This window comes from Aspergillus oryzae, chromosome 1 (genome assembly GCF_000184455.2).
Source record: "Aspergillus oryzae RIB40 DNA, chromosome 1".
Classification (NCBI taxonomy): domain Eukaryota; kingdom Fungi; phylum Ascomycota; class Eurotiomycetes; order Eurotiales; family Aspergillaceae; genus Aspergillus; species Aspergillus oryzae.
Window position 1 is genome coordinate 636,236 of NC_036435.1, and position 26,768 is coordinate 663,003.

Consider the following 26,768-nt stretch of genomic DNA (forward strand, 5'->3'; position numbering starts at 1 on the left):
CTGCCTGCTTAGTATATTCCATGTTTAATTCATCCTAGCTTCAGCGTTCCCTATGTTCACCCTCCTCTTTATGTTGTAATGAAAAGAGCCATCTGAGATCCTAAATAGTATGGATGGCGTTTTATGCCTCAGGCATCAAGAAGGCCCTACATATTCTGCCATCTGCTACCGCCATTGTATCTCCGGCGCATTGGAACTCCGCTTCAACATCCAATTTCGATACAATTCTTGTCTACGACCTTCTGAGCGACTGTCAAGCCGTATTGACCTCCCGAAGGGCTCATATAATCCGATATACTACGCTGCATCTACCAACCGAGTTAATCTCATCCGTGACCAAACCAAAATCACGCGCAACGCGCCACTTGAGCGCCGCCGAGTTTAAGTTTCGCCTGCAACGTTCAGAAAGCAGTGCTCGTTCAGATTCTCAAGATGCCAAAATATATGTAACTCCCTCCCCAAGCTTAACGGACCTCACAACTAACTATCTGTGCACTCTTCTGTAGGTTCTTGCTTCTCCGAGCCACAATATATGTGACGTTCATCAAGCTCGCCATCGAGCAGATGCAGCGATATATCGATATCATTCCCAGCCACATCTTTCGCTGACTCTGCGATCTACTTCCACAGGTGATTATTGTGATGTGTACCTCACGCACGACTCGATGAGCGTGCGCAAGGCGCACAATGCAGGAAGGAACCATCTAAGGAACGTGTTGGAATACTACCAACGTACGTTTCAACTCCGTCGTCTACCAAGGTTAACTCAATCAAATGCTCACCAACCTCATACAGAAATCGGACAAGAGAAGGCCCAATCCGTCATCGACTCCATCACCTCGTCGTATGCCGCCGAAGGCCAGGCCGTACCGAACCCCGCGATGGCTCCTCCAGGCGCCTTCCCCCCTCCATTTCCATTCCCAGGTACGCTTCCACAGCCTACCTATCCCAAGAAACCAAAAAGCTAACAATGGGACTCCAGGACGTCCAGGCCAACTGCCACCCCCTCCATTCGGCTTCCCCCCACCAGGAGGACCAAACGGTGCCCCGGGCATGCCCCCTCGTACGTGACCCAAACCCCCTCCAACCACTCAACACCCCAATCCACTAACACATGGTAAAAAACAGCTCCAGGAGCAAAGGGTCTCCCCTTCCCACCCCCCTTCCCCCAAGCCTCAGGCGCCCCAGGCAGTCTCCCACCTCTCCCCAACATGCCCGCAGGAAACGTCCCCTTCCCCCCACCACCAGGCGGCTTCCCCCCGAACTTCCAAATCCCAGCTCCCGGTGCTCCCGGCTTCCCGCCAATGCCCGGTGCCATCCCTGGCCAACCTGGTTTCAGCCCCAGTTCTACCCCCGGTATTTCCGGTCCCCCGGGCCAAGAGGGCGGATATGCGCCCCCGCCTGGTGCAGGCTCAGCGGGTCTCCCCGGACCGCCACCGGGATTGGGCGAGCCTCGTTGATTTGTTTCGTGGATGGATGGGAATGTCTAACTATTGGGGTTTTATGCTTGGGGTTTATGCTGCAAATTTAAACTATACCTTGCCTTGCTCTTTTTATATTTTTCTTTTGTTAAAGGTGTGTTTCTACTAGAGTTCTGTTTCCGGCGTGCGGACCTTCGGTATATGGTGTTTTTCTTTGAAAAAAACTTTTGTCTACTGAGAACTGAATAGTTGGGAGAGAGAAATCAGAAACAATATTATGGTTATGTTTATTATCAGGCTGTTGAGTTCTGGGATGGACAACGTCCGGCTTCATAAGTTATATGTAGCGTCCAATGTCAGGTAGTTAAGTCTAGCCTTTCTATACGCAGTGTACAGGCATGACCACGGATTCGGTATCTTCAAATAACTCGCAATTCAAATACCATACGTCTACTGACGTGGGCACTAGCATTATGATTTCCTCTCATACATGAAATCACAAATAATACACAGGGACATCGGCTCAGGCCGAAGGTAGTCCCCTGTCTTAAGATATATAGATCACATCGACCGCAAACCCAAGTCCCAAATATCCAAATCCAATGCTTTAGAACGCCGTGTAATAACAAGAAAGAAAATCCTGGTAAGGTGCAAAAGAGGGCAAGGGGTTATATAGAAGTAGAATAAAAAGAAAAGAAGCGGACTTTTCAGTATATCACAGTATACGGAAAAGGAACAGTGGTTGGAAGAAGAGCAAACATGAACGGGTAAAGGAGAAGAAAACAAAATGCACCTGGTGCAAGGCAAAGTGGAATCAGGATGGCAGAAGACCCACTCCATTTACGCGCTAAGCCGTAATTCATCTCAAGCAAAGCGATAAAACATTCATTGTATTCCTTTAGTGATCATATCCAGCTCCTCTTTGCCATGGACTGGGGTTGTTCTGTGCCCTATAAGCGTTGGGATTGTTGAGTGGGGACGCAGTGTAACCCCGCGGGACTGGTGACGGTGACCGCGCGTTGTAGCTGGGAGGCTCTTGTCGTCCTGAAGCGTCGCTGGGGAACAGTGGAAGGGAGGGATCAACCGGAGAAACTGGGGCTTGACGAGTATTGGGCGCTTGGTCATGGCCGTGCACATCGAGGTTTTGACGGTTAATACTGGCTCCGTTGCCGCTGGAGAAGGAACCGTTGTCATCATCAAATGGACTAGACTTGTAGGCTCCAGTCTTAACATCGCCACGAGCAGCGGCACCCAGGGCATCCAACTCAGTCGTCAGCTGGCCCTGAGACTTGATGAAAGAACCGCGATCATCCCTCATGGGCTGGTACCGCATATCCGGGTTCTTCGAGACAATTGCATAGATAGAAGCGATCAGCACCAGAAGTAAAAGAATCAGCGCGAAAACCGCATTGATCACGAAGAAGACGACGCCCATGACACCTGTTACCAGGCCAGGTTGGTTAAAAACTTCGGAGAAGAAGAGAAGGAAGATGACGTTGAGGAAATTCACGGCAGCGATGGAGATATTATAGATGTTGGTCTTCTTGTCCATCCATGGCCGCAGAACACTGACGGCAATCAACATACCAGCCTCAAGGATAACCAAGGCAATAGTCATCACAACTGGCGCTTCTTGACTCAGACCAATAAACATGCCTTTAACAAGGATGTAGCCCAGAACTGGAATGACAAAGTAGTATGCAGTCGCCCGGTATTGCACATACAAGAATCCCCATTTGTTCAGACATGTAGGGTCCGAGTAGAGGATGTATGCAGGGTTTTTATGCATGGTGATGGAACGTTTTGCCAGAAGGATGACCTTGAAGGCAGCCCATCCCAGAGCCGCGAGAATAGAAAAGAACATGATCACAGCCAACACAACCTCAGCTGCAGAGTCATGCTGGGTGAATTCCCACAAACAGAGGACGGTCATCTGAGGGAAACCGATTAAAGTAAGTCGGAACAAAATACCGCGGGCGACGATCTTCCAACCGTTACGGAAATCCTGAAACTTATCGGTTTTCATCTTGCCGTTCTTGGCAAGGACCTCACAGCCAGCCTTGAAAAGCGAGACGAGGATCATCACCACAGCCACGAAGAAAACGAAGAAGATAAGACCAGTCAGGAAAATATTAGTCGCCTCAATCCCGGCCTTGAACCCAACACGCTTGATACCGCGAACGACAAGATTCGATGTGTTGGCTGTCTCGGATTCGGCACCGGAACCACGCTTGATAATGTCTGATGCTTTCTTGACTAATCCCGTGGCTTCGTCGAGGGTTCGCTTTTTGAGCACTTGCACAGACGTTGTTGAAAGTTCGGAAAGGGTCGTTGAAGGTGTTCCTCCAGTCGATCTTTGATACCAGGTACAAATTGATTCCAGGAATCCGATATGGATGATACCCATACTCCACTGGAAGTTTTGGGTCCACGCCTCAACGATCGGGGGCATATGGACAGATGTCATACCGATCATCGCCTGCGATTGCATAAAGCTGAATAGTGAGAGTGCATTAGCCGCCACATGCGCGGCGGTGTTTGAATGACCTAAGCCAGAAGTGATAGCAGAAGCAGCCAAGCCTAACCCGGAGATAATAGCTGTTGACCAGCCGACCCCTTTTTGGTAAACCGTCTTTCCATTTGATAACGAAGCCTCAACACACGCGATGCTTTCGCCAGTATCAGTGGAGTTGATGTAGATACGGACGGAAGCATCGAGATCGGGAACTGTGTATGCAATGCCTACGCGATGACGTTAGCGACAATGACCGTGCCGGAGCATAATAGTCTGTACCCACCTGGGATACTATTTACTACATCTTGTGGAACATCGATCTGAGCCTTGGGAACATCGATAGGTCCGGCACTCATAGGGCATAGACCCCCAATGTTCATTTCACAGGGGTCAATTTCTTTTTTAAGCGCCGTGTAGCCATACGCATCAAGGACGATTTCCGCCTTGACTTTACCCGAAATTGCGGCGACTCCATCGAAACTGAAGACTAAGGATCTGTTGTTTGGCGTGAACGTTACTTTGAAAAGGGTCGCTGTGAAGTTCGAACTGTCTTGGCACAGGTTAAGCGCATTGGATTCGATCAGCTTGGTCGCGGTTACTAGTGGTGCACTTAGGAAGGCGAGCAGAAGAGCTGACAGAAGCGCCTTGAACTGCATTTTCGTGATAGGATTACCGACTTCAACTCCTCCGGTAGATAGCGAATGCGAATTTTAATGGTTATGAGCGAGGGAATAGGGAGACACCAGAAGCGAGATAGAATAGAAGGTGGTACTCCAGAGCACCAGCTTGGGACCGGCCGGATGCGGAAGTCTCACGGTACACTGGGTCGTCAAGTTGTGCCAAGTCGTCTAGAAGCGAGAGCGAGGAAGGAGGTATCCAAGATGGCGAAAAGTAAAAATTATTGTGAAATAGCTTCCTATATTGGTTACAACTTCACGTCATTGAAGAATCACTGGGCGGTAAATTGATGACCACAGCGACTGTTCATCGAAAGCACAAGAGAAGGACGAGGGTGGGAGAACAAAAAAATAATTAAGAACAAAAAGGCACCAAAGTAGCGAATGGTAAAGAATGGAACGAGTTAACGAGTGTCAGATAGTCGGAGTTGTCGAGAGTTGAAGGGTACAATAAAGCGAGCGGGACGGCGACACACAGTATAGCCTTGAAGGGGGTCGGGACCAGGGGAGGGAAACTAGTTGCCTGAGTCTCCCAGGAACGGAGAGGAGACCGTTCTCACTCGGATTGACGAGGAGAGTTTTTGGGGGGGGGAAAGGAAACGAGCGGAAGGGGAAAAGGTGTAGTCGAAGAAACGAAAAAGAGTAAAGAAGAAGGTGGAGAGATGAAGATACCCTCTCTCTTGTCTCCTTCAGGCGACGATATTTCTTCAGGGGAGAATAAAAGCCGCTCAGCCCCGGTTGGAGGAGAGACGGTCGGAATGCTCGTGAAACACCTGACGCTGAGACCCTGACTCAGCACGGGGGGTGATTTAGGATGTCGGAGCCAATCACAATCGGCGTAGCGTTGGTCTGAAGAATGGATGTTCCTCTCCCTTAACTACTCGTGGTAGCAACAACTAAACTAATGTATGTATGTATGTATGTATGTGTGTCTTGAAGCACAACACTTTTGACATCAACCGGCTGGGCTCGAAAGAAACGAAGGGGTGAAGTATGGGGAAGCACGGGAGGGGAAAAAAAGAAGAAAAGAGAGAGAAAAATTAATTAAAAATTGAAAATCCGGAAAAAACAACCAAGAATTTAGAATGATGCCAACACAAAAACTACTGCTGCCACTGCTACCCTGCAGACAAACTTGCCATCTTTCCTACAAATCAACTCAATTTTTGCTCTAAATGGACGACCAGTTGAGTTCTCTCTCCCACTTTTACGTTTTCTCAGGTCCAGTCGGCGCACGCGCGTCTCTCAGGGGGGGGTTGGTTCTGGGCCCGCATGCGGATGGTTATGCTCAGTGCCCACGGTTCATACCTCTCATTTGCTCACCACTAACGGCCAAGAGAACCTAGTTAGCGCCTGCGAAAAGGCTGGGAATGGAAATGATCCCAAGACTACCCAGAGAATTGCGAGATTACAGCCATGACTTGACCTGGTGGAGTTACATTTCCAGATACGACACCGCAAGAAGTAAGATACAGTAGTATGATCGGTGGATCTTCTTGCCGCTCGTCTTACGGAGTACTCTATTTTCTTGCGTTCGGATGCTGAGGATAGCCGCCGTTCAACCCCATCCTGTCAATGAACCACATCGACTATGGAGTACTTGGCAACAATTTTTTTTTCTCGCCTTTTCCTTCTGCCTACTGACATCCTTCGCGCTTCGTGGGACTGGGCGACTGCTGCTTCATAGGTTTCTATTAATAACCAACTACTTACATGATATCTCACAATTTTATCACAGAGACTACCGCAATAAATGTATGTACTGTATGTGTGCATACTGCTAGAACCACCGGTCATTATTGGCCCTGTGTGAGATGCAATGAAAGTACCATCGCATATGCACACAATACCCCATATGCTCATAATGTGGTTTTATCTTGTGTTGAACTGTCAACCACTCGCACCTCATGGTGGTGATCTCCCAATATATGTAATATACGGAGTCCACGGTATACCAATCTCAAGAGGCGGGTCTCCGCTGTCTTGTCGACGTATTCGTTTTTTCCTCTTTTCTTTCCTTCGTTTAATTAAACAACTCGGCTAGCGTTGAGATGACCAAGAAGGTTACAAGAACTAAGAGTAAGTGGCACTCTGTTCGTAAGTCTACAATGCACAGCCCCTCCCATTCAAAAACAAGGGCAATCAGGTCGCCCTTTAGAATTACTCCCAAGTCTTACAGAAGTGAAAATTCTGTAATTAAATTGTCTTGGGCGTCAATTGATTCATTGTAAGGAATAAATTCCATGAAAAGGAGAACAATAATCACCACAATTTTCTTTGAATATGAAAAAAGAAAAAAAAGCCCAGGAATGGAAATTTCCCCTCCTCCATCCCTGAGGTGATCAGCATTGATCATCGTTGCCTCTCCCATCATCGGAATGCGTGTCATGACGTCTTGACCCCATCGGATCCTCGTCGAATACCTGGGGAACGCGGTGAGTTTGCACAGTATCTCTCTCCTGTATTTCCTGGTTCATAAAATTCTTGTAAAGTGCATGAATCATGACCTGTAATTTCTAGGAAAGGTCTTGAAATGGAACTGATTTCTCAACCATGGGCGGCAGGCGTTTCCTATTTTTAGTACGTGGTCTTTCTGAACCCAGACCGCGAAGACTTTTCCTCCCACTGCGTGTCTTGGCCACTAACTTCACCATTTACCTCATTAGTGGTCTGTTTCATACCCATCCCTCTTAATTTAGTTGAAATGCTCCTTATATCCCTAGTCTTCTTTATGAGTGGCTCAGAATCTCGTTTCAGATGAGCCGACTGGTGGGCAACAATTATTGTAACTGCCTAAACGGACTCCCTGAAAAACTGATTCACCGTTGTCCTCGTGGCGCAATTAATATGTCAGGTCGCTTTCAAGTTGCAAATGCGTTTGACTGAATCCATTCCCTAAATAGGTGAATCGATTCTTTGTCGCGTATGTGATGTAGAAATCCTCGAACCGCTGAACGGCCACGGCTTCTATATAGCTTAGCCCGCTCCCAGGCCACAATCCACTGACCTTGCCGGTGTTGGCGTTTTTTAAACCAGGATCGACAGTCGTTCTCCCAGATTGTGCTCTTCATGAACAAGTCCTTCTGCTCCATGAAATCATCGACCGCTTCTAACTTGGGCTCGAACGTGCGGATGTCTTCTTTCTGCCACCGGTTGAGAAACTTGGCGATATAGTGTTCCTGCGCCTCAATGCAAATGATAAGGGGTGAATTGGCAAGGGGCTGTTAGGGCCAAGTAACATGAAGTAGTTCCGAAAACCTGAGCCGCGATTCGCCGAGTAACTTCGCGGTTCCTCTCCCCAGACTTCGGCAAGGTTGGTGTCATTGCGACCTGTTAATGGAAATGCAGGTCGAAAGCTGGTCTGGAAGCCTGTGCCCAAACCAAGACATAAAATGCATACTCGCTGCCGTCTAGCATAATGTCGCCAGACGGTGTTATATTCCTTGATATTTCCAAAGACAGGCTTTACGTTGGGCTTCGTGAGGCTTTCCAGGTAATTCGTACTGGGATATAACATTGTCAGTAAGATATGCTGCTAGCGAGGTAGGATATCAGACTGTAAGGCGACGACATCCGAATGGATGCTCTGGAATCAGCTTTCTGCAAGGCTATCATCACCAATCGCATCCGTCATCAATTTTTTTTTGACCTTTGGGTAGCTGCTTTCTAGGATACCGTGTCTTTCAGAAAAAGGGGTAGAAGAGTCGTATAGTTAGCCTCGATATCTTTCCGTAGCTAGAGCAGTTTCCTGAGATTGTCTCGAAGCGTCTGCTTTTCTTCGTCTGTGTATCTGCGTTGTTTGTATCTCATCTCTGGAATCACCCAGGTTGGTCTGCGCATGAAGGCTATGCCATGTCCTGCAGTCCTTGCTGGAGCTGCTAGAGATGTGGCATACACGGATACCTTGACTTACCTTTGAAGCTCAGGAAGCAATTGTATACCGGAAGACCTAGCAAACTCAGCAACTGGGAGTCATGAGCAGCAAGAAACAACTAGCCTTACCCATTCCCAATCAACCCGACCCGCTTTCCAGTTAACGGCAAAAGATCCATCCCAGTTCGCGGTATGGAGCAGCCTTCTATTGAACGACCCAAGACCTGATATAGAAAGCCAACGCCAGGAGTTTAAATAGCCAGTGCCATCTATTAGGAAATCACACCTTCTCTCAAACACTTCCTTCTTGGGATCTTCGACTCGGAGCTTCCACTGTGAGCTTACATCGTCCCAATTAGCGCCCACCACCCGATGGTTGCAACTGAATAAATCGCGAAAACCATGTTTGTCCGCAAACCCGGAGAAGTAGCCATGGATCTCCGGCTGAAGTATAACTAGCTGACCAGTCCCATTAAGGCTCAAAGGAGTAAGTGTACATATGCCTGTTCCATGGGTACTTTCTTCTATCATGATGTATATGATCCACTCACGATGGGACATCGCAGGTGCCTGAGCCTCATTATCAGATTTTGTTACTTGCCTCCTCTAGAGGACATATACTCACATCCGGGATATCGATTCTCGAACCATGTTCCTCCGATATATTCATTCTTTTCATACACTTCTAGCATATAGCCTGTAAATGATGTCTCAAGCCTATATGCTAAATATAGTCCTGACGGCCCTGCACCGATGCAGATGACGCGCATCATGCGATTGGCAAGGATAGGTTTATCACGATAACTTTCCATCATTGACCATATAATTTCGCTGCAATCTAAGATGCTTTTGATGAAAGACGAAAACTTCGAGAAGCACCCCCTTCGACCATCATTATTCGTTTTTGAAATACGTTCCTCCACGTGGTCACCGCATGATGTAATAGTATCTTGGTATAGAACTCTTTCATTCTTGTTTTTGCGTCCCCGTAAACAAGGTAGTTTCCGAAGGCGAAGACAATAGATGCGTGTGCAAACACATTATATACATTCACTTGGCTGCCTAGTACACCTACTCACTCTTCATCCTGAACCGAGTGCATCCGCTGTCTATTCCTGGAATAGTCCAGCTACGAGCGTTCTCGGGGCGGTTGAGCTACTATAGATTAGCTGACTAGTCAGAAGTCTTGAAAAGCAAACAGTATGATATAAGTATAAAGAAGTTCTTGGGAAGGTATTTCATTAGTCTAATTGTAGAATATTGATCTGCACGATGCTGTCGGGTCCACCTTTCATATACTCTTCTTCATACGGAAAAGCGCCACTGCCACCTGTAATTTCTGCCTTATTAGCATGGCTCATAATCTGCAGACCGCCCAGCTATCAGGGGCTATCAGCACGTGATGCGGGAAGTTTGGCCAGGCAATATTTTCGCTCCGCAAAAAAATTGTCTTCCGCCGAGAAAAAAAAAAAAGGCTCCGCATCTCACGATTTTCATTTGGCAAGCTTTCCAGGAGAAACCCCTCTGGAGAAATTCTAGCCAAAATGCCGATCCCTGTGGATACCGCCCAATCTATCTCGAAGAAGCGCAAGAGAAAGCATGGTGGAAATGCGCGCAAGGAAGAGGCTGCTGCCCCAGCTGCGACTGAAGCCGTGATCGAATCTCCCGAAAAGGAGGAAGTTACCGTCGAGAAGAAGAAGGCGAAGAAAGAGAAGTCCAAGAAGCAGAAGGTCGAACATATGTCTAGTGATGAGGAGCAGAAGAATACGGAAGAATCTGAGCAGGAGGCCTCTGATAATGAAGAGGAGAAGAGCGATGCTGAAGAGACACCCGCCGCCAACGGTGAGGATCTTCCTTCTGCGGATACGATCCGTCTGCCCCAGCAGGATGGTGACCCGGTGAAGTTCACGGAGCTGGGATTGTCGGAGAAGACTATGAAGGGTATCGAGGGAATGGGATTCGAGACGATGACTGAAGTTCAACGGCGTACAATTCCTCCTCTGCTTGCTGGTCGCGATGTTCTTGGTGCTGCAAAGACTGGTTCCGGAAAGACCTTGTCCTTCTTGATTCCTGCCATTGAAATGCTTAGCGCTCTGCGATTCAAGCCGAGAAACGGTATGTTCTACGCATTTTCGGGTGGGTCCGCGGTTTTGTATACTAACCCCTGCGTTTTGGTTAGGTACTGGTGCCATTATCGTCAGTCCTACTCGTGAGCTTGCACTTCAGATTTTCGGTCAAGTTAGGGAACTCTTGGCGCATCACAGCCAGACCTACGGTATTGTTATCGGTGGTGCAAACCGGAGAGCCGAGGCGGAGAAGCTCATGAAGGGTGTTAACCTTCTCGTGGCAACACCTGGACGTCTGCTCGATCATCTGCAGAACACGCAAGGATTCGTGTTCAAGAACTTGCGGACACTTATCAGTACGATAAATCTTTTCCGCATTGCGAGTGGGTGAATTGAGTGGCTAACTGTTGACAGTTGACGAGGCGGACCGTATCCTGGAAGTCGGTTTCGAAGATGAAATGCGCCAAATTGCCAAGATCCTTCCATCTGAGAACAGACAAACTATGCTGTTCTCTGCCACGCAAACTACCAAGGTTGAAGATTTGGCCCGTATCTCTCTCAGACCTGGCCCTCTCTACATCAACGTGGACCATCGCAAGGAGCACAGTACCGTTGAGGGATTGGAGCAAGGCTATGTCATCTGTGAAGCTGACAAGCGTTTCTTACTCCTGTTCTCCTTCCTCAAGCGCAACCTTAAGAAGAAAATCATCGTTTTCCTGAGCAGCTGCAACTCTGTCAAGTACTACGGTGAATTGCTCAACGTAAGTATATTTAATTTTGTGAGCCGAGGTTTGTAGCTAACACGATAGAACTATAGTATATCGACCTCCCTGTGCTTGACTTGCACGGAAAGCAGAAGCAGCAGAAGCGGACCAACACATTCTTTGAATTCTGCAATGCAAAGCAGGGAACCCTGATCTGTACCGACGTTGCCGCCCGAGGCTTAGATGTATGTCAATTGCCTTTCTATCCTGATGTATGCCTCTGTTACACCCGTCTAACTTTCTCAAGATTCCTGCTGTGGACTGGATTATCCAGTTCGACCCCCCAGATGACCCTCGTGACTACATTCACCGTGTTGGTCGTACAGCCCGTGGATCCAACGGAAAGGGACGCAGTCTGATGTTCTTGCAACCCTCGGAAGTAGGGTTCTTGAAGCATCTGAAGGAGGCTCGAGTGCCCGTCGTGGAGTTTGACTTCCCGACTCAGAAGATTGTCAATGTTCAGTCTCAACTGGAGAAGCTCATTGGCCAGAACTACTATCTGAACAAGGTGAGCTTCGCTGATTTAGACATCGTATCGTGTTCCTATACTAACGCATCCGCAAACAGTCCGCCAAGGAAGGTTACCGCTCCTACCTTCAGGCATATGCCTCCCACTCTCTCCGGTCCGTCTTCGACGTGCACAAGCTCGACCTGGTTAAGGTATCGAAGGGCTTCGGCTTCTCGACGCCTCCCCGCATCGATATTCAGCTCGGTTCCAGCCTGAAAGACAAACCACCACAGGGCCGACGGAACTACGGCAGCCAGCCCGGCTCGAAGTTCAAGCGCAAGCATAATGATGACTGATTCGATCTAGTAGAGGGAAAAAGCAATTGTCTTCCTTGCATGTTTTTTGTCCGTTGGCCTGGAGTTTAACCTGGATATTTTTTTTTCTATATTATTATCATGGCATATCCTATTTTACTTGCCTTCATACACCAAAGTATGGAATTGTATTTAGATACGTCTTCGAGGAATACCGAAAACTACAGTATTCAACCTTGTTCCCTTGTCTGGGCCATGTATGTCATCTATGATGCCTAAGGTAGCAAAATTGGCAATGCGGCTGCAGGTGCAGGGTCAGCCATCTATTTCTGTACTTTTGCAATCTCGGGATACGACGTCCCCCGCGGCCAGGGACACTCTTACGGTTTGTTTATTATATTTTCCTACGAACATACCATGCGAATTCGGTACGATCGTCGGGTCATAAAAAAGAGCAAAACGAGAAAAGCTGGCATCCCTAGTTCAAGAGAGCCGCAGTAACTAAATTAAAGAAGTATTGAGAAAAAAAGCCTACATTATATACAGCCAACCCCCGGCGACCGAGTTCCGGCTAAATAACGAGGGACGAAGACAGTCCAGATAAGGGTCAGCAGAACCAAGGATACGGAGCGTTTCTGTTCCACGGTTCGCGTAAGCAGACAACATCCATAACTATACGACTATCCTCGGGTAATAGCAGACACACGCGTCTTGAAGGATGATTCGATGAGCGCAAACTACGAATACTAATCGATGGTGGTGAGCCGAGCAAGGGCCAGGTGGCTGGTTTGGTGGCTGGGGAAGTTGATCCCCCACCAAGCAAAGTTTGGTCGAGCGAGAGTGAATGGATTAAATTAACTAATGGTTAGTAACTTTGGGGGAGAATCTAGGACATCGTGTTTAAATGCTCGATTGGATTGAGAAGAGAAAGTAATAAAGCATAGTACCTTAGGCATGACTGTATTCTCATTGCGACCAATCAATGACATGGGACGACGGACATTTTGTCACAAGGAAGGACTGTGATGAGTTGGCAGCGGGAGGGCCAATGGAAGTGGAGGAGGGAGGGTCGTCCTGGAGACCTGATTGAGGGTCTTGTCGGAGAGTGGGTTCCAATGCTCGTGGCGGGTCTGCCTTGACCCTCTCCACACTTGGGAGGATTATCCCGTCACAGCTGCGGAATCGATTCATTCTTTCATAGGGTTGCAAAATAATGCTGCTGCTTATTAGGCTGCATTATTCGTTCCTGGATCAAAAGTCTGTCTAGGTCAAGAGGGGCACAATTGACGGGCATAAGAGGCGTTTCATCTGTTGATTCCTCGATGCCACTTCATACGTGCGGGTGAAGCGGTCTTGCTCGCGGCCAGTCCTCGTTTCATCTTCATTTTGGGATCCAAGAGGTACCGACACACCTGTGCAACGATCATAGGGCCATTGGTAGGGCTCTTGGAGACCGTCCGACAGGCAGACTCAATTCCCACAGGGGACAGATCACATTCCGGTCGCACCACGTTAAGACATGGCCGCCTCCTCTTTGGAATGAACGCCTCTAGATAGAAGAATTCAAGAAGGAATGGAAGGAAGAGCGAAGCGGGAAAGAAGGTTTATTGGGATTTTTATATGAACTTTTAGAGCCCAAGTGACGGAGGGGCTCATGGCTAAGATCCCAATCCATGTCACGTTCAATATCAATACTGTATGGGCAGGCCATCCACGTATACGGACTATACTATATACTATGTAGTATCTGTGGCGCCTTGCGTGGGGATTGGGCGAGAACCCCGATTCAGACAACAGCGTGATTTTTCAATTTCCAGCCATTGAGAATGGTTGATCGAGTTACAAACGAGGAAGAACCCGAACAAATGAAAGAGAAGGACTGAAAAAAATAAAATACATTTTCAAGAGCCTAAAAAATAAAAAGGCAAGGCTGGTAAACGATCTTTTCCTTGTCAGATGGGGCTGTTTTGTTGTCCGCCGCTAAACCATCTTTTAGTTCGCCAACTGTCCATCGATCCATCAAGTTATTGTTGTTCATTCACTGCGTCTTTATACCCCCTCCGACCAGCCTTCGCCTTTTTTCATTTTTCCCACCGCTCTCCGTACGACCATTATTGTTGTCCTCTCCCGATGGTGGCCAGTATCCCACCGTTTGCATTTTGAATTTTCCTTTCTTTTTTTCTTTTCTTCATTTTCCCTCTCATCCTTACTTGAGGCTCGCATCCAATGAGTTTTCTATTTGGCGGTATAGCATGTTAGGCATGTGCCTCTAAATTTTCCGACGGGCCCGAATTAATTTATTGCCTTTCTACACCGATTCTTGCAGCTGTTATCGCTCATCATCTACTTGCAAGTGAGGGATCAGCCGCTCACTTGCAACGGCTTTTACCTTTCCTCCCACCACATTCTCTTCCTCTTTCGTTCTTGATTCCTCCTCACTGGTCTTGCCTCTTTCCCCCCCTCCCATATATGCTACATCGCTTCTAATTACTGCGCTGGTACGCTTAATTTCCTTTCTCCCGTGTGATATCAGATCCTCTACATTCCTCCTCACCTCCCCCGACCCACGATCATACCTTCCCCCCCCCCCCCCCACTCTTACCCAACACCATCATCACCACTGCCTGCCTCCTCAACCGCTGCACGTCCACTGTCCAATCTGTAGTGACCTTCAGCCCGCAAGCAGCGTGGATTCGCTCCCAGATTGCTTGTCACTCTACCAGCCTCTATTCCCTTGCACGCTTCCTGCCCCCCCCCTGAAAGAAAAGAAAAAGAAAGGTCCCACTCCCCGAAAAGGAAATAAGAAAAAAAGAAAAACAAAAAAGGAAAACAAATAGTGGACGAAATTAACTTGACAGGGGTAATGATCGGGTCTGGTTGAAAGGAGAGTCTCCTTATTCCTCCATCATGGGTGTCGACACCCGCAGACCGATCTTACCTGCACCCACTGAATCTATTGTCGACACTACCACCACTGGAGGTAGCGTAACAGGGACTGATTTGGCAACTGACGTATCTCGACGCACAGACAAAACGTCGTACTCCATACCGGACGACGGCAGTCCCGTAACTATCTCCACCCGGCGCAAGAACCGTACCCACGGGGACGAATCCAAACTGTCCCGGTCAGCGCAGCACTCCCAGACCTCCCTGCTCATCGAATATTTCGAGGGCGGGAAGGGTTCTGGCTCCTTGGTCTCCCGACCCAGTGTCCGAGTTCGAGTCACTCCTTCAAATTCCCGGAAGCGTAAGGATTCAAAAGATCACATCCAGATTACTGAATCCAACGGGAATCGCAAGCCCGTCTACTCGCGCCGGATTTCTTTTAGCTCGCCATCCAAGAACAACAAGTCCAGTGATGATTATAGCATCTGCTCTTTCAACTCAGGTACCGATGAGAACCAGCAGCCCTCTGGTCATACACCCGTGGAAATCGAGCTTGTGAATCGCGACCAGAGCAGTGAGCTGTCTAGCGACACAAGGTATTTCCAGCCTACCTCGGACATCTCCTCGATGCCCGCGGATAGCATGCTAGAAGCCTCCTCTTCCAATATACGACGAAAACGCAGCCAAAGTTCATCGCGAGAACGCGAGCACAGTCCGGAATACAAAGACTATCTCCAGACACCCAGGCGACAAAGAAGCCGCAGCCTGAGTACGGAACGCATCGCTCATCGAGTAGCGGAGAAGCTGAGTAACGATCCCCGTGAGACTTCTAAAGGCCAACGGAAAAAGGGAGACACTGCCGACTTCCACGAACCAGAGTCCAAGTCTCGATCTCGCTTATCGGTGTACCCGGACGAAGACATGAGTCCGAATCCGAGTTTGCTCAGCGCGTCGGCGTTGTCCGCCCACCGTAAATCTGGCGATCAGTATTCCTTCCGGTCTGGCACCTCCAAGTCATCGATCAACAACCCAAAGCTCCTCGAGACCGTTGAAGATGCCATCCGTCGATTGATCTTGCCCGAGCTAAAAGAGCTCAAGAAGGACCAAAAGGTGATGACCAATACGTCCAAATTTGAACGGGACATGAATACATCCCACTCGTCCGGGAGCACCCCATCGCGGGACGAGCTCGGAAGACGCCTCTCCAAGCATGCCAGCGCTCCCGACGTGACACGGCCTACCGTCGTCCTGAATAAGGATGACCAGGACGAGGGTATAGTCCTTTCCGGCGAGCCAGCTCCCTCGCAACAAGACCGCAGACCCAGCGACGCACCAACCGAAGCTAGCTACGTCAAATGGGGACTTCGGCCAGAACTGACAGAACAGGAGAAGCTACGTCGGCAAAAGAGCAAGGGGCTGCGGGATGCTGAAAAGGCTGCCAGGGTTGGGTCAGCTCTGACCGCTGCCGCTCTGAAGCACCATGATTCTCGTTCCAGCATCGACAAAACCGAACGACGAAGGCCGAGTGGACCGAGAAGTGGCAACGGCAGTTTCAACGATACCGAGTTGGTCTTCCAGAAACACAACGTGGCGCCCATGCCTCTGCGCAGCGCGATTGAATCGGACATGACCAGAGACTCGCTTCTTTCCGAACAGACCGCAGAGCCCTACGGTTCCCGCGAAACCTCCGAAATCCACGATACCCGCAGCCCGCATCGAGATTTGTTGGATTCGCGATATGACCTTAAACACAGCAATTTCTCTAGCCACGACCTCTCGCTCCACGATTATCCTGAAGAAGATTATCGCGAACAGAGCCTTTCACCTGTAGGAGACGCTGCCGCAGGAGCTATCGCGGCTGCTGCAGCGGCCAATCTCTTGGATGAACATCCTGGGCGTCACGGCTCTAAATTCACTGACCGTCGGCGCACCCTCAGCCCAATCCAGAGTGTGGCGAGCAACCAGAGCGAGTCCCACATCAAACAGGATTCAATCCAACCCGTTGAACATGACTTTTCCGGGACTGAGAGGGAAATGGAACAACGCCTCTCCATAGATTCGCTTTCATCTGCCCCAAGCACCAACCTTGCAAGGTCATCACGGCCTCACGGTATCAGCCCTGCAGGCCAAAAAGAATTCCTACGACATAACAACAAGTATGGGGCTGAACTTGGGTATGAAGAATCCCCCGCCATGTCACCACGATCGATGACGGAGACCGCAAGTACTGACCCCAAAAGGATGACCGGCTTTACGGACGAGAGTGAGGTGAGCTACATGGAAAAGGTAAACCAACGTCAGCCCGTTGCAGGCATCGGTGCCAACCCCCAGGTTATCCATCCCATCGCAGTCGAATCCGCGGTAGCCTCTCTTCTTGATCCGTCAATTGTGGACACGAAGTCCAACCAGTCTGCGCCAAATCGCTCACAGACTGATCTCTCCCGGCGTTTGGAAGGCCAAAGTCCCAAGCCAGTGGAAAGGGCAAACCAGACTCCTCACGGATCCCGCCAAGGAAGCCCCCTAAAACAACGTCAAGACGCCTCCAGTCCAGACGCGACCTCCTTTCCCCGACGAATGGGAGCCACATCGCCTCCCCAGAGTGTTACACAGTCACTGGAAGACCAGACCGACCCAACGCACATGTTTTCTGAAGGCATCCATGACCGTGAGAGCCCCAGTCCAGAAGCCGACCGAAGCCCGGATTCTGAATCGGAAATCAATACGAATCCTTCTATTATCCAAGGCCCAATCGGAGGAGGCATGCATGGAGGTAACTGGGCATATGAGCAGACGCCAGATAACCGTGGCCAGTCGCCTATATTTGACAATGCTGGCTCCGCTGGCAATACAGGCCCGGGGTCAGGTGACCAACCGGATTACGGTCATGACTACTATGAAACGAACGACTACAATCCCGATAACTACCTTAATCATCAGTACTCAAGAGGTCCGTTGTTTGGAACGCCGCCAGGCAAGGATGAGGGCTATGTGTCCGCCCCAAACCCTCTCTCACCGGGTGTCGATACCCCGGAGCCTTTGGACAAAGGGTTCGGTGGTATGGACACCAATGGTATGGGTCTCTTCGACAGTCCTACTGGAGCTGATGATCAGTTCATGTCTGGTCACCAGCGGCAACTCAGTGGCTACTCCCAGGGTGTCGGCTCGCCCCTGTACGACAGTGCAACTGGGAGGGGCATTGACCGTATCCAGTCCCAAGATATTGTCGCACTCATGGACCATGTAAGTAATTCGGTACACAAAGTAAACTATGCGAACTGATTCTGACTCGTATGCAGCTCACTGTGCGGGACGCCCAGCGGAATGCCCGTGATACGGAGATTCTGGTTACCCTTGTTAGAAGCGCAGCGGAAATGCGCAACTCCTTCGAGGAAATGAAGAAGTTCATTGCTCAGCAGGATGGAATGCTCATGGAGGCAAGTGACAAGCAGCATGACCGAACATACCGAGCTCTCGGAGGGCCTCGACCATTGCCGGCCAGCACCAGAAGCGCCCGCCAGTCCTCTGCAGAGGACGAAGACCTACGCTCTAAGCGTAAGAACGTTTTCAAGCGTGCACTTAAGGGACTCAGTCTCAAGTCTTCCAACGACCTGTCCAGGATCGAGGACATGCTCGAGCAGCTGCTGGATGAGGTTGAAGCACTCCGCGACGGTCAAGACGAGAGGCTGGGCCGCAGCGGACCTCGGTCTGCCAGTGTAGATCCAGAAGGCTACGAGCCCGAAGGACATGCTGGAACTTCTTCCCCCGACCATTCCGGGTACTTGCTGTCAACTTCTTCTCGGCCAATGCCGGAATCTCGTGGTAATGGACTGCGGAGAGATTCTGAACATCGTGTCAGCACTGTTCCAGAAGCCGATGAGGAAATGGAACTCAACGAGCGTGGGAAGTTCTTGAGCCCGAACCCGACAAACGACCAACAGGACAGGGCTGGACCCTCCTCGGCCTCCACACCACCTCGGGCACCCATGGCCTCTGGCGCTCTCAGTAATGAAACGTCCCCGAAGACAAATGAGAAGTCCAAGAAGCACAAGTCAAGCAGCTCCTCGTTCTTTCCCAAGATTTCCCGTTGGTCTAAAACCACGGCTTCTTCCATGGGAGACAATATCCGCAATAGCATCCAGCCAGGCCGCAAGGAGCGCCCGTCTTTCGATGCTTCGCGTTCAGGGTCCGATATCCAGGGACCGTACAAGGCCGCTGACTGGTACGATCCGCAAGGCGATGACAGACTGCGGTCGACCTACACTCTGGATGATCAACAGCAGGAGAACCGGCCCCCCTCGCCTTTGGTTCCTTCCCAGGTTTCGGAAGCTCCGAAGTACAGAGCTCACCGAGGCAGTCTGGATCTTCAACATCCTCAGCCTCGCCAGGGGCCTACTGGCCGATACCAGTCTCAGCTAGAAACACAAGCTCAGATCTACGGGATGCCGTCTGGTGCCCCCTCGGACCAGTGGAATTCGAATCCGAGCTTGTCAGCTGGGAACCCCAATCCGCGACACAGCAGTGGCGCCAGCCGCCTCTCCCCTATCTCGGATGTGGGCTACTCAGAGGCCAGCTCTCGACATACTGGTCCACCGAGACCCCCAAAGATTAAGGATGATGGTCCATTGGTCCCTGAGCGGCCGCCAAAGGTCAAGGAGGACGATGAGCGATCGTACGTGGATCGCGTTGCTTCGCGGGTAAGTCTACTATGGTCGAGGGTATTTAGTATTGAAGAGAAGCTGACTGAATGATTAGAATTCTGCATTACTCTCTTCCCCACGCAGCACACCGCCTCCCCGTAAACCTACTGGGCCTCGTCCGCTAAATTCGGGCAGCCAATATAGCAGTCCTAGCCGAAGGAAGCGAAGTCAATATCGAGCAAGCCCTGACCAGGTTGACGAGGAATCTCTCTACTAGTCTTGCTTGACGAGTGGATGCCAATACTTCCTTACGACATTACGACTTCTGCCATTCACAAATTTCTATTATTTTATGATTCTACGTATGTTATGCCTAGCGTCCTTGCATACGCACGATGACTTGATTTTACAACATGTTTATTATCGGACAAAGGGTGGATGAGGCTGTAAATTTTGGTTTTCTTTCTCCTTACAATACCATGTACCTGCGATGTCCAATAGCGATTCCCTTCTCTTCCACATATCTTGTTGGCTATTGGCGATGATGCTTCTTACCATGCATAATTCAAATCAAAAGCACTCGATCGTGTTCGTGTTGATACAGGCTAGAATTCAGGATCATAATATGCACATTCATAATCAACGGTGTGAACACCAGGCCATAGCAGCGCAGACCAGTATATTAATTTTGACGTTTCCCTCCATTGTCTTTCTTACCTTGTGACCATCGCATGAGCCAATTTATGTATTCGAGAGACACGATGTTCCTTCCGCCTCATACTAGTACAGGCGTTCTTCCTAGTTTCCTCCTCTCGACAAGGGACGTATGAGAAGGAAAGAGCGATTGTGAACGATACGGAGAAGTTCTAAAAAGTCGAATTCCTCATCCATTCAATGAAATGTACCACACCTTCATAGTGCTCACCATCTATCTCTATACAACAGTCGTTACTAGATACTTCTCGCTATCCATCACTACTTGTCTTTCCTCTGTCATCCCACGCCTGAGAGGCTCAAGATGCCATACTATGTCCATATAGCAGCGAAAGGCGCTCTCAACAACAACCACCTTCATGTCCTCACCACCGTTAGCCGGGAGGCTGCGGACTATTTCTACCGACAACTGCAACAGCACACTCCCTTGAGGGCATTGGGTCATACTCCAATTAAAACAACCTACTACTCCCCCACATTCTGGTCGATCGACCCAACCTACGACGATACCATCTCGTTATTGAACAATCTCGTCAGCGACATCGACAAGGGCACGAACGGGCAAATCCCCGAGGCAGCTCAAAATTATCTGAAAGGAAAACTCTTCATCGGTCCCCTTACCGGCCAGATAACCGTCAACCCGACCTATGTTTCAGATGACAATAGTTCTGGCAACATCAACAATCGATGCTACTACATCCGCAACCGACATACACCAGAGTGCTGGTTTGTGTCTCCCGGTGCAGTCGAAGTGAATGTTTCTATATCGAACCGTTCGAAATTCCACGTTCAAATTTGCCCTGAAAATGGAGAACCTCTGGTCCTAGTCGGTGGAGATGTTATCCAGCTCATGTTGATCGTACCGGACAACGCACGCCGGTTTGTGTGCGTTTCGACGGACAACTACTGTTTGATGTGCTTACCCGGCAACGTGACGCCTTCTTTTAAGTTCCACTTCTATGAATTGAGGAAAGGGTGGTTCGGTGTTTCTACATCGTTATCGAAACCGGGCAGTTCTGTGCAGTGGACACCGACTCACTCTCTGAGTATGGAAGGGCCGGGGGAGGATTGGGTGCTCCTTGCTTCGGAGGATATACCTTGCTGATGTTGAGGATATGATACATCTGCTGGTCTTGTTCGGCAGTAGGAATAGACTAAGTCATTATGGATATAGGAACTTCATCTCTCTCCGGCTGCACCTGGCAGTTCGATTATAGTTTCATCAACAGACTAGATACTTGGCTTCCAGAACGTGAACGCCATTCTACTTGATTGAATAAGTTCCAACCGAAAGCTGTAAAGACTGACTGTGACTGGGGTGTTGTGCCCAGTTGCTCTTTCCTTGTTACGTGAGCGGGCAGCTCCTCATACTCATAGACGTTCTCAAATCTCAAGCCCCCCTTTTGTTTTCTTGATCATAACTATCAGCCTATTTGACATCCTTTCTGATATACACACTCATTTCCAGCAATGCCTACTCCATCCGCTCTTATGGCAACCCACACCGACGAAGAGTCTACTCTTCCCCCCAACAACCCCATCACTATCAGCACCGGTGAAGTCCTCTCTCTTCTGGGTGCCCTCATAACCCTGAAGCTTCTCCACGCTGTAGTATTCCTATTTCGCCTTGACAGAAGCCGGAAACGACCCTTGAAAAGCCCAGTCACTCGCGCTGTCATTCGCAGAGAGCAGCTTATTATCAATATTTTCTTATCCATCATGCCCGAGGGAGTCTTCCGCTCGCCCACAATCCCGGATGCAATTGAGTTAGCACATTTTCCATTGGTTGATGGCCATGCAGACGAGAGTCGGACATCGTCTGACATGCGGAGCCCTCTTATTCATACCTCACCTTGTATACCAACTGGATTTCGTCTGTGGCAGTGCGGATCATGCCGCGGCGTGGAAGCTTTTCCTCCCAGTCTTCAACGCCCAGGGATAGCACATGCAGCAAGCGAAAGCAGCAGTGCACAGCAGTTACTCGGCGCCAACGAAGATGAAGAACGAAGAAGTTTATCCGTCACTCATACCGAGTCTCCTAGCGTGAACCAGGAGAGCGTATCTACTTTGAACCCGGAGTACACTGCATCCAGGCCTGAGAGACAGCAGTTGAGTCCTGTCGGTCGGCCGTTATCTATGGACTCTGTTGGGCTGCCTCTGATGAACGACTCCCCTACGATCATGATAATAGAGGAGGGATCAAGGTCGCCTCGGTCGACGGAGGGCTATTCTGGAAGGTATTCTATCAGTGAAGGGTCGTATGGTAATAATTTGTCTATGACGCCGCATTGTACGAGAGGTCGGAGTGCGACTTCAGTTCGGCCATTTTCGGACCTGTGATATTGCATTATTCTTAGCGGTGCTTTGAGTATCTGCGTTGGTGCTTTGGCTGAACAGTCATTATTGTTAACCCATTGATTGGGTCGTTGGAGACGGACGGTGGTTTTTGTTCATTCTACAAGTCTGTACATGCTGTTTTTATATACATAGCGCTCGTTTCAAGGACACTGTTCCTCACGAATTGCATGGTTGAAATGTCCCATGGACTTGACAAAGATCTGAGCACTCTCAAGCACACGCTGTTTGCAATTGCCGTTGACCTCTGTTCCCATAAAACCACCACGGATATCATCGAAATCCAAATCCTTAACGGCCCTCCAGATATTATGCACTTCATTCGGAGGCAGAGGTATCTATACCCGTCAGCAAACACCAAACAACTGATCACAAAATCCAAGAAACCCAAGAAAAGACAGACCATATTAGGATAAGACCACATAAAAGTAAAGGACACCGTCCCCGGCAACCTCCCAACATGATAAATCCCACTCGGCACCACCCCAATCGAATCCGCAACCAACAACACCCCCAACGACCTCCACCAAAGCACCGAACTCCCCGGAAAATGCCCCCCAGTCTTCACAGCCACCAAATCACCCTCCACCCCAGGAACCGACAACCGTCCCGAATCCCAAAAAACCTGTCTCTCCCCGGGGCAAACCACCCACTCTCTATCCTCCCGCGCAAGATAAACAGGACAGTCGAAGATCTCCGCCCAGTGAAGATGCGTGGTATAGAAATGCGGATGCGAAATAACTATCCCTTTCAGTCCGCCTAGCTCATTGATCTTGGAAACGGTCTCGTCATCGATATAGGTGATGCAATCCCACAGGAGATTACCGGTGGCTGTACGACAGAGAAGGGCCCGTTGCCCGATGGCCACTCTTGGGACTGTGTGAATGGAAATTAGATTCTTGTGGATTGTGTCTGGGGTGAATTCGTTGTGATATTGTTTTGTGGTTTGGAGGATGCGGAGTGTTGTCCAGGATTGTCTTCAGCTTTATAGTTAGTAAATGGACCTGTTTCCTTGTAAACATAATACATGATATGTATGTATCGGTACTACAAGTCCCTCTCTTTTCTTTTCTTTTCTTTTGGAAATATATACCTCAATTATGTTCATGGATAGAAAGAAGGAGGAGAGAGGAGGGATATAGATACCCAGTAGCAGGAATAAACTGTCTCGGATCGTCGCAGATTTTACACGTTGATTCGGATGTTGTGGGATACTGTGTTCCGCAGGTCGAGCAGATTGTTAGATCTAGTGAGTTGGACATTTTGAGAATTCAAGTTGTAGGAGTTGTTAGGTGGTACTTGGGTCTTGGTGTAGTTTGTACTTTTGGGGCTTCAGTTGAAGGTGCGGGGGAGGCGATACATGTACCGTGGTTGAAGTTTATTGCGTTTGGATGCGGGGGTTACGTCACTTTACTAATTTGTGTTGTTTTATGCTGTTTTATGTGGGGTTTGTCATGTTTGGAGGGGAGATTGGTGAGTTGGTTGGGATTGTTGTGATGTGTGAGGTAGGGTAGTTAAAGGTAGGGTAGGGTACAGTAGGGCTACAATGCAAAGTCATGTGAAGACATAACTATACTGATACGTTGAACCAAGTGTAACCGATCAACTAGAAGTAATTTCCCTCCCATATTTTCTCAAAAATGAGGGAAAATATTGCTCCACCGAGGATTGGAGTATGCACCGACTGGCAAACTCCGGAGGCTGATGAAAGCCTCAATTATTAGGTATAGCATGGAGAACATATATAAGAAAAAACCACTGACGGCTATTGACAACAACATAGATCGACATCTGGTGGGCATCCAATGGGGCCACCCATCCCTTTTTGTTGAGTCCTGTGGGTCTAGATCCACCTCATCGCATGCATCCTGGATCAGCCTCCGAAATCCACTTAGGAAATTGACTGTTTGGCTTCGCAAACTGCCGCCATTCAACCGCGCTTCATAAAAGTATCGGAGGGTGTGGGGCTCAATACCCTTCTTCCCACCGATCAAGCCCATCAGTATGGGAAACAGCCCTACTCCAATAGCAGAGAGACGCCACAATAAACGTTCTGTCGGGGATGGAAAGTGTGAGTTCCACGCTATTACATGTAGACCAGCGTTCAGAACCGCAGTACTGGCTGAGGCCAACTCTGCTCGCCAATCGAAAAGCATGGTGATATCATAGGCGGCGCGAAAGATCATATGGGTTATTGAGCTGTGACTCGTCCTCTCTGTGATGAAATATTGATCACAGGGTTTAAATTGAGTCTCTGTTCCAACATCGTGTTCCTGCATCGCGTCTCCATCCAGTGGGAGGAAAATCGGCTCATCGACGTCCAACGGCTTCGACCCAGAAAGCGTATGCAACAACAGCAAAGGGGATCTGGATGGCAACATGGGTTTCAAGAAGTGTGACAGGTAGACCTGCAGAGATTCGTCCTATGAGTTGCACAATCATCCACATAATTTGCATAAATACGATAGCTTTGGCGAGATTATTCGAGTTTCCCTTGTCCTGAATGGTGTAATGCTCAAAATACGACTTAGGAAGACGACTGTCCTGGATGCCTGTCGGGATGGCTCGGTTCTTCAGCAGGTGAATGAATCCATCAGCGCTGATGGTAGTAACCAGTCCAGCACCAGCATCTTGCAATGCAGATGAAGAATTTTTGTTGCTTAAGTCAACAGCATACCCCCCCATAACGACAAAAAAGGCGCCTGACATTCCAAGCAGCTCTCGGTTTTCCTTATCCCCCTCCTTGCCTTCCCAGGCCTCGAGCCAAGCGCGATGAACATCTAATGCTTTGAAATATTGTGTCGCAGCCATCCATAATATGAAATCAGGCCAAACGAGAGCCACTAACATCAGTGCTAATTTGTAATATGATCGGGCCAATGGCTTCCTTATAGGTACGACATTGGGATGTATCGCTGTCCATACACAAAGAATAAGTGTACTTGTACAGCTCCAGAATAATCCAAATGTACCTCTTTGATTTGGTTCTGGCATGTACGAGGGCTCGGTCTGGGGAATAAGAGTAGCAAGAGAATGGCAAGGCAAGAGCAAGGACAGGATAATACTTTGGCGCATGGTGTTTGCTTCCGTATTGAGTATCAGGAAATATAGCTGCGATTCGATGAACACAAGGTACTGTACACTTTGGGGCTTACAAGGATAAAAGATTTCCTCTATTTATCATACGCAGTGAGGGCTCAATGCAATGAAAGCTATACGCAGATGATGAGGCACCGGAAAAAAGTGCATGAGGCAAACTCGCCTCATTAGACTCCGAATAGTGCAAGGCTGGCTGGGTCGACGTGTCAAGGAAAAGCAATGATACCAGAAGCCTTTGTTTGATTGGCTCTTAAATGCAGCTGAATAGGCGCTATATATGACAGTTCAATTATGATATGTACATACTACCCAATGAATACGGTGAGGCCGATCTGCTGAGAAAATGGTGCTGGATAATGAAATCAATCGCCTGAGAACTGGACCATGTTGTGAGTAGCAACAGTTTGGGGATCTACAGACTATTGAACAAGCCAACTACAATTTGAACTGAGAGAGAAAATTCCACTCAATCAAATAACGTCACGTAGGAGCTCCACTTATGGCTGAGCTATACAGCCCCACGCGTTTTCTGAGAAATCGTAGCAATCCCACTGCAATGACAGGTGTCTTAGGTCAAATCCAACTGAATACGTACCCTAGTTCGCTTCTATGTATCACTGTGGGCACAGAAAAGCCTGCTGGCTGCTGGTCTATTTGTTGAGATAATGTATTATCTATTTCTTAGTGGGTGGTAGATCGAAGTTGTTTACCTACTAGTAGTATGAGAACTGGGAAGATCAATGGATATTACCGCTGACAATTGGTGACCTAGAGAAGAGAGTATTCAGCTACGGTGAGCAACCAATTTGATAAATATCCGAGTTACTATGCTATCCGACGCCTCGTATAGGTGGGAACAAATGTTTATCTATATCTAATGTGAACCTCACAAAACCTAGCCATCTGTGCAATCTACAACAATAAACCTCACAATCCATCCAATATAGGAAAATCACCAGCTCTCACAGTCACAGACACACACTATCCCTAAGGTCATCC

General features: G+C 48.9%; 10 protein-coding genes across 10 annotated transcripts; 5 read left to right on the top strand and 5 right to left on the bottom strand.

The window, feature by feature from the left end:
- Positions 1–970: 970 nt before the first annotated feature.
- AO090009000238 (uncharacterized protein) lies at positions 971–1,757 on the top strand (the record flags this gene model as incomplete). The annotated part of the gene is made up of 3 exons (XM_023234362.1): positions 971–1,063; positions 1,129–1,575; positions 1,719–1,757. The coding sequence occupies 3 exons, from the start codon at positions 971–973 to the stop codon at positions 1,755–1,757; spliced, it is 579 nt and encodes a 192-aa protein (XP_023088572.1).
- A 562-nt stretch (positions 1,758–2,319) lies between these two features.
- On the bottom strand, positions 2,320–4,592 carry AO090009000239 (transient receptor potential ion channel family protein; the record flags this gene model as incomplete). The annotated part of the gene is made up of 2 exons (XM_001816676.3): positions 2,320–4,163; positions 4,220–4,592. The coding sequence occupies 2 exons, from the start codon at positions 4,590–4,592 to the stop codon at positions 2,320–2,322; spliced, it is 2,217 nt and encodes a 738-aa protein (XP_001816728.1).
- A 2,598-nt stretch (positions 4,593–7,190) lies between these two features.
- On the bottom strand, positions 7,191–8,130 carry AO090009000240 (uncharacterized protein; the record flags this gene model as incomplete). The annotated part of the gene is made up of 3 exons (XM_023234373.1): positions 7,191–7,258; positions 7,621–7,834; positions 8,014–8,130. 3 exons carry the CDS (start codon positions 8,128–8,130, stop codon positions 7,191–7,193), a joined length of 399 nt encoding a protein of 132 aa, XP_023088573.1.
- A 218-nt stretch (positions 8,131–8,348) lies between these two features.
- Positions 8,349–9,298, bottom strand: AO090009000241 (uncharacterized protein; the record flags this gene model as incomplete). Its single annotated transcript, XM_023234375.1, has 6 exons — positions 8,349–8,478; positions 8,527–8,570; positions 8,616–8,868; positions 8,984–9,010; positions 9,038–9,056; positions 9,112–9,298. The coding sequence occupies 6 exons, from the start codon at positions 9,296–9,298 to the stop codon at positions 8,349–8,351; spliced, it is 660 nt and encodes a 219-aa protein (XP_023088574.1).
- Positions 9,299–10,225: 927 nt separating this feature from the next.
- On the top strand, positions 10,226–12,120 carry has1 (ATP-dependent RNA helicase HAS1; the record flags this gene model as incomplete). The annotated part of the gene is made up of 6 exons (XM_001816679.3): positions 10,226–10,601; positions 10,666–10,908; positions 10,967–11,313; positions 11,370–11,501; positions 11,564–11,824; positions 11,884–12,120. 6 exons carry the CDS (start codon positions 10,226–10,228, stop codon positions 12,118–12,120), a joined length of 1,596 nt encoding a protein of 531 aa, XP_001816731.3.
- Positions 12,121–14,985: 2,865 nt separating this feature from the next.
- AO090009000244 (uncharacterized protein) lies at positions 14,986–19,878 on the top strand (the record flags this gene model as incomplete). The annotated part of the gene is made up of 3 exons (XM_023234389.1): positions 14,986–18,204; positions 18,261–19,658; positions 19,717–19,878. The coding sequence occupies 3 exons, from the start codon at positions 14,986–14,988 to the stop codon at positions 19,876–19,878; spliced, it is 4,779 nt and encodes a 1,592-aa protein (XP_023088575.1).
- Positions 19,879–20,619: 741 nt separating this feature from the next.
- AO090009000246 (uncharacterized protein) lies at positions 20,620–21,420 on the top strand (the record flags this gene model as incomplete). The annotated part of the gene is made up of 1 exon (XM_023234393.1): positions 20,620–21,420. The coding sequence occupies one exon, from the start codon at positions 20,620–20,622 to the stop codon at positions 21,418–21,420; it is 801 nt and encodes a 266-aa protein (XP_023088576.1).
- Positions 21,421–21,806: 386 nt separating this feature from the next.
- Positions 21,807–22,655, top strand: AO090009000247 (uncharacterized protein; the record flags this gene model as incomplete). The annotated part of the gene is made up of 1 exon (XM_001816682.3): positions 21,807–22,655. The coding sequence occupies one exon, from the start codon at positions 21,807–21,809 to the stop codon at positions 22,653–22,655; it is 849 nt and encodes a 282-aa protein (XP_001816734.3).
- Positions 22,656–22,813: 158 nt separating this feature from the next.
- AO090009000248 (putative metallo-beta-lactamase domain protein) lies at positions 22,814–23,932 on the bottom strand (the record flags this gene model as incomplete). The annotated part of the gene is made up of 3 exons (XM_001816683.1): positions 22,814–23,008; positions 23,074–23,647; positions 23,817–23,932. The coding sequence occupies 3 exons, from the start codon at positions 23,930–23,932 to the stop codon at positions 22,814–22,816; spliced, it is 885 nt and encodes a 294-aa protein (XP_001816735.1).
- A 1,048-nt stretch (positions 23,933–24,980) lies between these two features.
- On the bottom strand, positions 24,981–25,745 carry AO090009000249 (uncharacterized protein; the record flags this gene model as incomplete). The annotated part of the gene is made up of 1 exon (XM_023234408.1): positions 24,981–25,745. One exon carries the CDS (start codon positions 25,743–25,745, stop codon positions 24,981–24,983), a length of 765 nt encoding a protein of 254 aa, XP_023088577.1.
- Between the last annotated feature and the right edge of the window lie 1,023 nt (positions 25,746–26,768).